Here is a 12990-nt window from a genome sequence, read left to right on the forward strand (position 1 = left end):
TGTCTCTGACATAGTTTCAATCATATTAAAATTAATTTTATGTTTCCACGCTGTTCCATTTTGTTGACTGACTTCGCTTTTTCTTTCAATGTTTGAAACATATTTCTTGTGGGTTTTTCTTAATTTTTCACTATCTGACTAATAAGCAATACTAAAGATATCAGAAAATGATGACAACCGCTTTATTTGAGACACTTACATTTTATTAAGTTTTGGCTTATTTTATGAAGAAAATCATTTTAATCAGAAAACTTTATTTTAAAGCTTATGACATTTTAATCCTGGGCCGTGCACACTAACTGCCACCTTTACGACCGCGATCTTTACAAAACAACCAAAATTAACTATTCTGTCTTATTCTCATAACAAATACTTTGGTATACAATAAGTATAACTAGGTCATTTCACTTTCACAAAAACATCACTGTCCACGAACTTTATGGAAAACCATTGTAATTTCATTTGAACATCTGAGTGAGGATATTGAGGTTTTCTACAAATTATCTACAAATTAGAAACAATTAATGAGATTTAAATTACTTGTATCTGAAACAAAAATAAATTGTACACTTTGCAATAATCAATAAAATTTTAATAAGCTATCACAAAAATAAATTGCACACTTTGTCTTATAACATCTTTGTCTATCTCCTGTCCATTTTCTTCACTACACAAGTTTGACAAGAAATGAATCACTGACAGTTATGTATCTCAGCCATTTCTGAGGAGTTGTCTGCTCTTGATTCACGATTTTCACTGTTTTTATCTTCATCCCTGAGAGTAAGTGGCCAGAAATTTCAAACTCCATTCTAAGAGGTCCAACATCTTCCCTGTTCAGTGCACTGCTTTGACTTATTAACTAAAATCAACAGAGTAGTAGAAAAACAATTGTTACATTATGCATGAATAAGGCATTGTCGGGATCTTTAATAGCCACAAGCAGTAAAAACTTAAGGTTAGAAACTTAAAGATTGAAAGAAACCTTTGCAATTCATAATATACAATCAGAATACAATCTACTTTAATACTTGAGGGTATTCAAATTCCATGTGTACTTTCTAACAGAAAGAATCGTTTTGATTTGCAAAATTGCCTCAAACTGTTGTTTCAGAGATCAACAATAAATTAGAGAAAAATATATACTGTGGTTTCATCAATTTTCGTTGGCATCAATTTTCGTGTATTTTGTAAAACAGACGTCTTCGAGGATACGTAATTTCGTGGACAAAAGCATTGCCTATACAAATGAATAACATATTTCGTAAATCAATGAACATTTAATTTCGTGGATCTGCCCAACAACGAAATCCTCGAAAATTGGTGCTCAACGAATATTGATGAAACCACAGTAATAAATAGAGAAAAAAATGCACATGTACTTCAGTCCAAGTTAATATCAGATACATGGATTTGACCTACCCTAAACTGAGCGACAGATTCAGTGTTTGGAGTCAGTGATTTTATTTTCCATAGAATTGTACTGTCTGTCTTTTCCAGTGTGGCTGTTTGCTCACTTCTGTCTAGATGCTGGGAAATGCTAAAGAAGAAAATTCATTCGATGTATATAATATATAATAGCACAGTAGATGCTTCACTCTAAAATCTTTGTTTTCAAAAAAAACAAAGAAATTAAATACTTCAAAAATGGAAAAAAAATCCATCGAAAAAAGGACATAAAACTTACCCGCACCACTATTTATACAATATAAAAAAATCACCAGATTTCTACATACACCTGTCTTTGTTGCATAAGAATAATTAATTCATACATGCATTTGTATTCGAAAAATTATGTCTGCTTTAATTTCACATTCTGGGACAATATAAAAATACACCTTTACTCTGGGGAAAACTTACTTGGAGACAGACTGAGGGACCCCAAACTTCAGTCTAAGATTGATAGAGGTGACAGGTAACATGTTCTTTATCCTCAGACTCACCATAACATCCCTAAAATAGAATAAAAAATACACAGCTATAGAGTGTCACAATGCTGCATATTCTATCAAATAAAGGTGATTTATGACCTAAAACTTCGCATGATTTTGTGAGAATCTAAATGAAAATAAAGTTCATGTGAATAATAGCAAAGCAAAATTTTAAATACTTTTTTTGCATGGAGGATACATGAAAATTATCAATATTGAATAAATTCAATGCTCATCTTGTTATGGAGTAAAATATGTGAAATAATTCACAGCATACAGAATATTTGTATATGGATGACTATTACTCAGTATATTACTAAACTCTACATATCCTTTGAAAGCATTTAATTGAAAAAGAACTTTTTTCAACTTTAAAATTGACAAAACACTAGTAAAACTCTCAGATGACCTGCTGTGTTCTAATGGCTGGACAGAGGAGACAAAATGAAAAGGGGAGGTAATGCAGCTTTCTCCACTGACAGAGTAGGACATCAACGTAAACTGTAAATAGAAGGTAAACAACAAATCAAATAAAAATGTAGTCTTAATCACGATCAGGTAGCTACTACTTATACTGATCTAAACATACAGTCAAATCTTAATATCTCAAATATGACAAAACCATCAAAAACTGGGAGAAGAAAGATATATGTATTGCATTGAGATTCACATGAACAGATGAATAAGATAAGATCCACAGACTTGCTTTAACATATATCTGACTATTTGAAATATTAGTGCCACAGCTAATAAACTAATGCAAGTTAAACAAAAATTTACAAAAATTTCCTATCTGAGGACAAATGCTCAGTACACTGGGTGTGTCTAAATTGTCACCTCAGCTGTCTGATACAATAACTCATCTCTCCTGCCTTAGGACAAATGCTCAGTACACTGGGTGTGTCTAAATTGTCACCTCAGCTGTCTGATACAATAACTCATCTCTCCTGCCTTAGGACAAATGCTCAGTACACTGGGTGTGTCTAAATTGTCACCTCAGCTGTCTGGTACAATAACTTACCTCTCCTATCTGAGGACAAATTGTCAGTACACTTGGTGTGTCCACATTGTCCACTTTGGCAGATTCATGGAACACACATGTATCCAGCTGGACACTGTCTCCATAGGCTGTGTTAATTAATGTAAATAAAAAGTTTACAAAATCACATATTAGAGAAATAGATGTGAGTGTCTAGATGTAATGAAGCTGTATTAACAATCAGACATGAAAAGTTGTATCCTTCATTTGTTCCAGATTTCATACCTTTAATTCTGGAATTCCTTTGAACTATGATGTTGTTGTTTAAAATGACCTTGACCTGAGGACTGCCATAAAGGAAGTTTTTGACCTTCATAGCACCATTGATTTCAAAGCGAGAAACACTCCCCTGCAAAGAAAAGATAATTATGGTTTTACATGTATCATTGTCATATGTAAAAATCCTCAGGTAGTATAGGTAAATCATCAAAGAATGTTAAATACAGAATGTTAAAATCATTAGCAATCTATAACTTATATTTTAATAAAATATGTGTATTAAATATTAATTGATGCATTCTGTTGATTTCTTATTTTACACGAAAATTTTTAAAATATCGAAAAATGAATCATAGACGTCAAGTTAGAAGAACTTGAATTTGCAAATGGACTGTTGTTCCAGAGTTTTACATATATTTCAGCAACAGAAAAATAAAAGTGTAAATTTTTATTTATGAGTGCAGCTTGTCACAAAAATTTGTGGCTTTCATATGATATTTATTATTGATATTTAAATTTACAAAATAAATTTTAAAATGAATTTTTAAAAAAGTCAATTCTAATAGGTCCACTATATGTGAAAAATCAGTGTTCTCTCAACTTGTGTTGGAGTATCATGTACTATGTTTAAAATAGAGCTGTTAATACAAAATACCAACAATAAGAAATAAACTTACATCAGCATTTACAACACTTGTAATTTTTTCTATGACGTCCACATAGAGTTCATTTTTTGTCTTATCCTGAAATTATAATAATTTAATTATAACTTGTAATTTCTGTAAAAGAAATAACAAAATGATAGGAGTGAAGGATCCCTTCTACGAGGAAGTAAAAAACTTGTCCAGATATAAACACAGATATGTGAGTCACCTGATCTAGATAGTAGATACGCAGAGGCAACTATAGAGTATGTCTAGCAACAGGATCGATAGGACACCTGCCATTACTATCTAAAGTCAGGTAATATTTACATGAATCTGTAACATTGCATTATGATAAGTTCTAATATTTTCCTTGAAAAATTTATTTTAAAATTGATTTGTTAAAATATTTTAGCAACTGTGTCATTGGTATTTTAAAAATGGCTGAACTCTGTAACAAAATATGAAGTATTTTCTGAATATAGAACTCATACTGGTATTGATCAGAAAAATAACGTACCTATCCTGTGAGACATAAACATTTCTTTAAATTTCAAACATAAATTGACCTTTATTTGCATGATCCAGATATGGAGATCATTTGATCCTCTTAATGTCAATCACCTCCTCAATCAATCAGTTCCTGCTGTATAAAGTGTAATTTTTTTCCTATTCAATGGAACTGTTGTCTTCAGGAAAATAGTATGATTAAAAGAAATTCTTTGTTCATTCTTACCCCCCAAAAATTGCCATTCTGCCTTCCAGAAGAAATAATTTGGAAACCAATTTTGATCATGCAACACAATTTATCAAATATTATTTACCAAATAATTTCAAAATAAACATTCAGCAATCTGAATAAACTGTTACTTTATTGAGTTAAAACAAAGTTCAGTATGTCACATAATTCAAGAGGTTAGAACAAAGAACTTGATTATAAATGCTACACTAACTCTACATTTCAGAGTTGAAAATTTAATCATGGACCCCCATGCCAGTGCCCAGGATGTGATGCGATGTGACCTGTGTGAGACTGCTGTGGTACAGATGCACTGTGATACCTGTCTTGTCAACCTGTGTAAGGCCTGTGTGGGAGAACACATCTCTGCTGATCTCTCAAAACCTCATAAAATTGTTGATTTCAAGGACAGAAAATCTACGCCCCTCTACTCTGGATGTACATTTCATGATACAGGGCGATGTAAAATGTACTGCAAGCATTGTAACATTCCTGTTTGCACCAAGTGTATCACATCTGATCAACATTTAGGTCATAAATTATCAGATATATTGCAAGTTTCGGATGAAAGAAAAGACAAGCTAACCAAAGATCAAACTGAATTAAATGATACAATTTATCCAACCTACCAGGACATTGCCTCCGATGTACAAAACAGAACGAGTCAATTAGAAAAGAAATATGGGGATCTCTCAACAGCCATAACAAAACATGGAGAGGACTGGCACAGAGAAATTGACAAATTTGTCAAGAAACTTAAAACTGAAGTTGATGAGATGAAAAACACACAGTTACAAACTCTACAAAAACATCTGGATGAAATAAACACAAAAATTGTTGAAATCAAAGAAGAAATCAATTTAATTGACATAGCTGTCACTTCGCATGATATTTCCAGACTATTTAGCACTACATCAATTGTAGATAAGTATAGACAGCTACCACATAAAATTGTGCTCTCTTCACCTACATTCACTCAAGGAAGAATCCAAGGAGAGCAACTTAGTAAGCTGTTTGGAGCTTTATCATTAACTTCTCCATCTCTAGAAAAGAATGGCTACAGCATGAAGGCAACACATCAGAAATCAAAAGAAGATGGATCCTCTCCTCCAGTCAAACAACTGCTTGATGAACCAGAAACTGTCACCACCATAGACACTGGGTATGGCAGACTCTATAGTGTGGCCTGTCTGAGTGATGAAGAAATTTGGACAAGTGGAAATAACAGCATCATGAAATTCTTCAGCATCAATCAGGGATCACTACTCAAGTCAATCAAAACCAAGTCAGGCAAGAGACCATATGACTTAGCAGAGACAAAAAGTGGAGATCTAGTTTATACTGAGTACAGTGATAGAACTGTGAATATTGTGAAGAATGAGAAGATAGAGGAGGTGATCAGACCACAGAACTGGAGACCTAAAGGTGTCTGTAGTACCTCCTCTGGTGACCTCCTGATTATCATGGGCAGTATTGAAGACAAACAATCAAAAGTTATCTGTTATTCTGGCTTTTTGGAGAAACAAAGCATTCAGTTTGATGATAAAGGTAAACCTCTCTATTCATCTGGTCCTTTTTACAGATATATCACTGAAAACAAGAACCTGGATATCTGTGTGTCTGACAGTGGAGCTACAGCAGTAATTGTGGTAACTCAGGCTGGGAAACTGAGATTCAAGTACTCTGGATATACTCCTGCTCCGAAGAACAAACCATTCAATCCACGAGGAATCACCACAGACAGTCAGAGTCACATCCTTATAGCTGATATAAACAATCACTGTGTCCACATCATAGACCAGGATGGACAGTTCCTCCATTACATAAACTGTGGACTGAGTTATCCCTTGGGACTGTGTACAGATACAAATGACAATCTGTTTGTTGCTCAAGAGAGAAATAATCAAGTGAAGAAAATCAAATATCTGCAGTGAAGTCCATCAGTGTACTACAGGCAATAGAATAGCATTGATTTTTAAAAATCTGAATGGACATTTATGCAGATTTTAAATGTGTCATAACTTTGTGTTCTAAATGTCTTTTAATTTAACAAAAAAAAAATATTTCATGAAAATGTTCAAGCGGTCACCCTTGAATCAGTTTATCCCCTTTAACTTCCTAGGTCCTAAAGTTTTAAAATATCCTCAGTAAATAGGCGATAAACAAATAATTACCAGGTAGTTGCCCCCGAAACTTTATGGACTTCAAAGAAGTCATCAGGAATTAATTAACGACTGTTGCTAGGTCCAGATTAATACACTGTGCTACATCTTCAATGTAAATACTAGTACTTCATTACTGCTTTTAAAATACTCTCAGAGAGTCTGTCCTTTTGTTCCATAGTTTAAAATCATGCGTACCTTTTGGACAGAGGGACCAATGACAGGTCTGTTGATGGCTGGAGTAGGGGTAGTCTTTGTTTCTATGCCAAACTGAAAAATATAATTCGATCAACTCTTAAATCTAACTCTTAAAAAATTTATCCTTATAGTTTTATCTATTTAGTACAGCATCTATTGCAAAAGTTAAATAACACACTAGTCAGCATTGTTATTTCACAATAAGAAACATCCACAAAATAGATTATGATATACATGCATGTATAGAGATCAAGCGATCATAGCAAACTAGACAACACAATCCAGCTTTGTATGAATCTAGTAAAGGGAAATTGGTGACCATTTTAATTTCTAACTTTATATGAATCTGATAATGTGACATGGGTGAGCATTTTAACTGCACTCACCACTCGTGATGTAATATCCTGTGTTGGCTGCCTGTTTATTCTGGTCAGTACCGGTGTAGACTGGATATGAGGCTGTAGTTTATCTGTAGTAGACAGCTGGACATATCCAAAGTCCTGTGTCAAAGAACTGTATATTAAACCTACAGTCTTTATATAAACAAGCTCACAGGTCATTTATGTAATCAGAAGCCTTCCACTTTGACACACAATTCAAGTATACATGTGTTGGGTCACAACATAAATCATTAAATGTAGCCTAGTGTCCAGTTCATCGAAATCAAAAACCGATATGTAGAATTATGTATCTTGGTGTAGTCTATTAGTGTGCCTGCCAAGTTATATTGAAAGCAGACCAAAAATGTAGGAGTAGCATTTTGAAAGTATTTATAACTGAAATTTCTATTTTTAGTAGCCAAGGCAACTACATTCATTGAAGGCATTTCTGCATAAAAATTATCACACAAGCCAAATGCTGGAACTTCATCATAAAATTAAAAAAAAGACAGTTATTCCTTTTATACAATGTACATGATTCTGTAAATGCTCGATTCTAGCCCCACCCACTTCCCTTTCTTTCAATCCCGCTCCATAGGTAAATTTGACCACATCTATAAATGAACCAATAGATTTATGGATGATCAAAGAATTCAAGGTGTTATCATTTGTAATTTTATCTCAGACAAAGAAATGTAAATATATGTACAGGTCAATAATAAAATATTTTAGGTATATTAATGCAAAATTACAGTTGCAACTACTGCAGAAAAAAAATTATACAGCCCCCTTATGAAGGTTATAAATTTATTCTGCAATTATTGCAACCTTTAATAATACAACCCCCCCCCCCCCCCAAAAAAAAAAAAACATGCTAATATTTAAAACATGCTTACGAAAATAAGAGAAAACATGACCTTCTATGCAGACTCTATTGTAAAATAACAAGACTTACCAAGAGACCTCTAGAATTAGAAGGAGATTTTACTCACCAGAAATTCATTGAGAACCTCTAGAATTAGGAGGAGATTTTATTCACCAGAAATTCATTTAGAATTCATCTAGAATTAGGAGGAGAATTTACTCGCTAGAAATTCATTAAAGAACCTCTAGAATTAAGAGGAGATTTTACTCACCAGAAATTCATTGAGCACCTCTAGAATTAGGAGGAGAATTTACTCACCAGAAATTCATTGACAACCTCTAGAATTAGGAGGAACTTTACTCACCAGAAATTCATTGAGAACCTCTAGAATTAGGAGACTTTACTCATCAGAAATTCATTGAGAACCTCTAGAATTAGGAGGAGAATTTACTCACCAGAAATTCATTGAGAACCTCTAGAATTAGGAGGAGATTTTACTCACCAGAAATTCATTTAGAACCTCTAGAATTAGGAGGAGAATTTACTCACCAGAAATTCCATGAGGACCTCTAGAATTAGGAGGTAATTTTACCCTCCAGAAATTCATTGAGAACATCTAGAATTAAGAGGAGAATTTACTCACCAGAAATTCATTGAGAACCTCTAGAATTAGGAGGAGATTTTACTCACCAGAAATTCATTGAGAACCTCTAGAATTAGGAGGAGAATTTACTCACCAGAAATTCATTGAGAACCTCTAGAATTAGGAGGAGATTTTACTCATCAGAAATTCATTGAGAACCTCTAGAATTAGGAGGAGAATTTACTCACCAGAAATTCACCGAGAACATCTAGAAATAGGAGATTTTACTCACCAGAAATTCAATGAGAACCTCTAGAATCAGGAGGAGATTTTACTCACCAGAAATTCATTGAGAACCTCTAGAATTAGGAGGAGATTTTACTCACCAGAAATTCACCGAGAACATCTAGAAATAGGAGATTTTACTCACCAGAAATTCATTTGAGAACCGCTAGAATTAGATTTTACTCACCAGAAATTCATTGAGAACCTCTAGAATTAGGAGGAGATTTTACTCACCAGGAATTCATTGAGGACCTCTAGAATTAGGAGCAGATTTTCTTGCAACGATTCCTCTGATACCACACCACAAAAATCCTTAAAGACGCGATATAATCTGTAGAGTATAGGGACATGGATTAATGAAAAACTTACAGATACAAATGCTTTATCTTGTAGTTATTGGTCATGTTTACATTCGCAAATGTTTTCCTTTATATAATATATATATATAAGGTATATTTAAGTCTGTATATAAACAGGTTTGTCACATGATCATAAATTCATTATCAAGTCATAAATGATGTAATTTCAGTGATGTACGTTATATGTGGTGGATGTTTTGAACAAATTCAATAAATACCATTTAGGTTTGAAAAAACTAAATCATTTCATGGGTTCAAAACTAGTATACTACACAAACATTTGTTATATAAATGTTTAAATAGTCACATAAATATAAGTAATAAGGTTTCATTTTTAAACATTTATTGGGATGAAAATATGGGCTGGTACATGATCAAATCTACCAAAAAGCCCTTCAGGTATTATGGGATTTGATCACATGACCAACCTGTATTTACATCCTGATAAAAGTTTAAACATGATACCTTATTTCTTATCAATAGTCTAAAATGTAAAGCAGAACACTGAAGATAGAAATATTTACAAGATACCAAATAAATAATGGCTTAAAATGCATCAACCAAATTATTCAAATAACTAAATTCAATTGGCAATGAGGTTTATCAACATACATCTTGCCCCCATGATTAGATGTATATATAAAGCTACAATGAAGCGCACTGAAGGGGTAAAATTTTGCGTTTGAATGGAATGTTTTGGTCTTTCTTTGAACGTTGATTGTCATATAATGACACACCCATTTCTTCAGAAAGGAAAAAAAACTCGGTCAAAAGGTTCATACAAATGCCTGTAGAACAGGTATTCTATAAATACAATAGCCAATCAGATTGGCAGTCTACATAAACACCGAATAAACATGTGTTCGACCGGTACATATGATAAACTTCAATAAACAGGATAAATTCATAATTATGTACATATTCGTTGCAATACATGGATGCAATACTGAAGCGGGGTGTCTCAAACTCTCTCTCTTCTAACATTCTTAAAATATCCATTTCAGCAAAACTAATATTGCTAGTCGCAGAGAGTGAGGTGTCTTAAAAGTATTGCAATGAATATTTCTTTCTCGTTTCTTAAGAAATGGGCATGTCTCTATGCAGCAATTGACATTCGATAAGAAAGACCAAAATGTTCTATTCAAACAAAAAATTTTACCACTTCAATGCGCTTCATTGTATCTTCATTATCCTTCAACCGTTCATGGTAGCTCAGTAAATGAGCGCTCGCTCCATGATCGGGAGGTCGCGAGTTCAAATCTCAGCCACGACTGACCTAAGTCGAAAAAAAATTGGTAGCAACTGTTCCTTTGCCATGCACTCGGCACTTTGAAGTGAAAGTTGCGGGTTTTTTGGATGAGACCTTAAAAACCGAGGCCCCGTGTCATGGCAGATGTTGGCACAATAAAGATCCCTCATTGCTCAATGGCCCTGAGTGCCGAGTAAAGGTCAAAATTTGAAGCCCTTCACCTATATGGTGACGTCTCTATATGCCATTGAGTGAAAAATTCTCGAATGGGAAGTAAAACAACATATAGTCAATCATTATCCTTCATTAATATTGCTTCCCCTTTTAAAACCTTACCTAGTTAGAACCTCTACAATAAGAATTGGTGACGTTTCCTTGCTTGTTGTGGCAACGAAAAACAGTCTGTCACGTCTGATGAAATGAAAACATTTATTCCCTTCAGTCTGTAATTGATTATTAATATAAAAATATCCATTATGTAAGAAGCCAAATACATTGCTTAATTATTAAGCTGATTAAATTTCAAAATTTTAATTGATGGTCTATAAATCCTCTCTTGTTTAGTACTTACAAAATATGGCAGTGTTTGATGTTCCCCTGCCTTCAGTTTCCGAAGAAAAATATCTTTAGAAAATGTATTACTGGCCAGTGTATCTAATAGTGTGTTAAGATGGATCAATATAAAAAGGATGTTAATACAACAGAAATATGATAATATTGAGCATGCACTAAATTGTCTTACCTAAACTAAATCCCACATAAAATGGAACACCAGGAATTTATTTTTTGAGTTATCTTTTTTTTTTTTTTTTTTTTTGTGAGTCCATGAAAATGCATGGGTTTTGTGGTGTTGATGATTGTCTCCTTCAAGGAAATGACATATTAATTTGGATATAAGTCTGTCTATTACAAAGACATGTCTGGCCATAGGTCTCCAACCCTGTTTGAAATTTGTCAAAATGTTGTCCACATTCATGTCCTAAAGGTACTATATGTTATGATCTAGATTTAAAGTTACATCTCCAAAGTGAGGGTCGCTGCATAGGCAGTGAGATAAAGAACTAGTGTCCAGTTGAATATGTTGTTGTTGAGGACTTGAGGTCATGGTTTCTTTTCAAGAGCATACATTACCCTATTAAGGTTACTGGACATAAGAGAGTGATACAAGGTGTAGGAACCCTTGATTATTGATGAATTCCATCTTGAGTATGCTGTCACCGGGGGGGAGGGGGGGGGGATGATGTATATATTTAAACATTGACAAACAAAATTACACAAATGGAAAAGATATAGAAGAGAATTAATTCTCACCTTAAAATGTTGTTTAATGAAATTCATCAAAATTTGAACTTGGGGTCACAGGCACTTATTTCTGTAATAAATCTTTTAACCCATAGTATAACAATAACACAAGATATCTAACTCTGGAGTGCCCCTCCCAAGAATCACAGTGATTTACATTGTGAAATTCATAGAAAATGCACTGGCAAACTGCATGTTTATTACCATTGTCTTCTACAATAATTTATCTACACAACCATAGCATGCTTGTCTTTATTTTCTCAGATCTCCACAAACAGCATCAAAACTCTGCCATAAAGTGGTATCCATGTACTAATCTGTAGAATATTACAATGGTAATAAACAGTTTGCCAGTGCATTTTCTCTGAAAGTGTAAATGACTGTAATACTTGGGGGGGGGGGGGGGAGTTACTCCATGTGTTTCGGAGTTAGATACCTTGAGTTATTATTATACTATGAGTTAAAAAAATTTATTACAGAAACAAGTGTCTGTGGTTGGGATTTAAAAAGAAATAAATAACCACAAGTACAGCAGCATTAATTGGTTGTATTTGATGCAATGAATCATAACAATTATGCATGTATACAGATGTAAGTAAATATTCGCTAAATCTTTACGCCAGATGATTAAAAGTCTGTATATTTGACAATGTTTACAGATACATGCACATGGGTTCCTCACGATTAATTTGTCTTCTTTCTATTTGACTTGCCCATATACTATAAAATTTTATGGGTGGTCAAATAGAAAGAGGACAAATTAATCGTGACAAGCCCCTGCACAGACATCTGTGATGCACTGCTGTATGATACATGTAAGGTTGTACCTGACATGCAGAAAAATTCGACATATTCTATTACTAATCGATCAATTCTATTAGTATATGAAACAAAAAAATGCTTCTTAGGCACATGCTATAAAACATAGAGTTTAAAAGGATACAACTTTTATAAGCTATTACAACAGAACGTTCTGAAACGATAAATATCTCATCTACTTTCATTTTTCGTCTGGGTGATTAAAGCGAAAGTAAAACT

General features: G+C 33.5%; 1 protein-coding gene across 2 annotated transcripts; it reads right to left on the bottom strand.

Moving 5' to 3' along the window:
- Nucleotides 1–504: 504 nt before the first annotated feature.
- Nucleotides 505–12985, bottom strand: LOC133175146 (uncharacterized). Of its 2 annotated transcripts, XM_061310275.1 has the most exons (14): nt 12896–12985; nt 11222–11304; nt 10987–11093; nt 9295–9373; nt 8539–8556; nt 7316–7429; nt 6930–7001; nt 3864–3929; nt 3193–3316; nt 2950–3056; nt 2338–2429; nt 1858–1950; nt 1420–1537; nt 505–859 (listed from the first exon to the last, which is right to left on the bottom strand). In XM_061310275.1, the coding sequence occupies exons 1-14, from the start codon at nt 12954–12956 to the stop codon at nt 668–670; spliced, it is 1326 nt and encodes a 441-aa protein (XP_061166259.1). In that variant the 5' UTR covers nt 12957–12985; the 3' UTR covers nt 505–667. The 2 variants fall into 2 exon arrangements, with proteins under 2 accessions (XP_061166259.1, XP_061166254.1); XM_061310270.1 differs by lacking the exon at nt 8539–8556 and having other exon boundaries at nt 506–859; nt 9277–9373.
- Nucleotides 12986–12990: the final 5 nt, after the last annotated feature.

Source organism: Saccostrea echinata, unplaced genomic scaffold (assembly GCF_033153115.1).
Source record: "Saccostrea echinata isolate AGI-Se365-2 ecotype Australia unplaced genomic scaffold, CSIRO_AGI_Sech_v1 ptg000002l, whole genome shotgun sequence".
In the NCBI taxonomy this organism is placed as follows: Eukaryota; Metazoa; Mollusca; class Bivalvia; order Ostreida; family Ostreidae; genus Saccostrea; species Saccostrea echinata.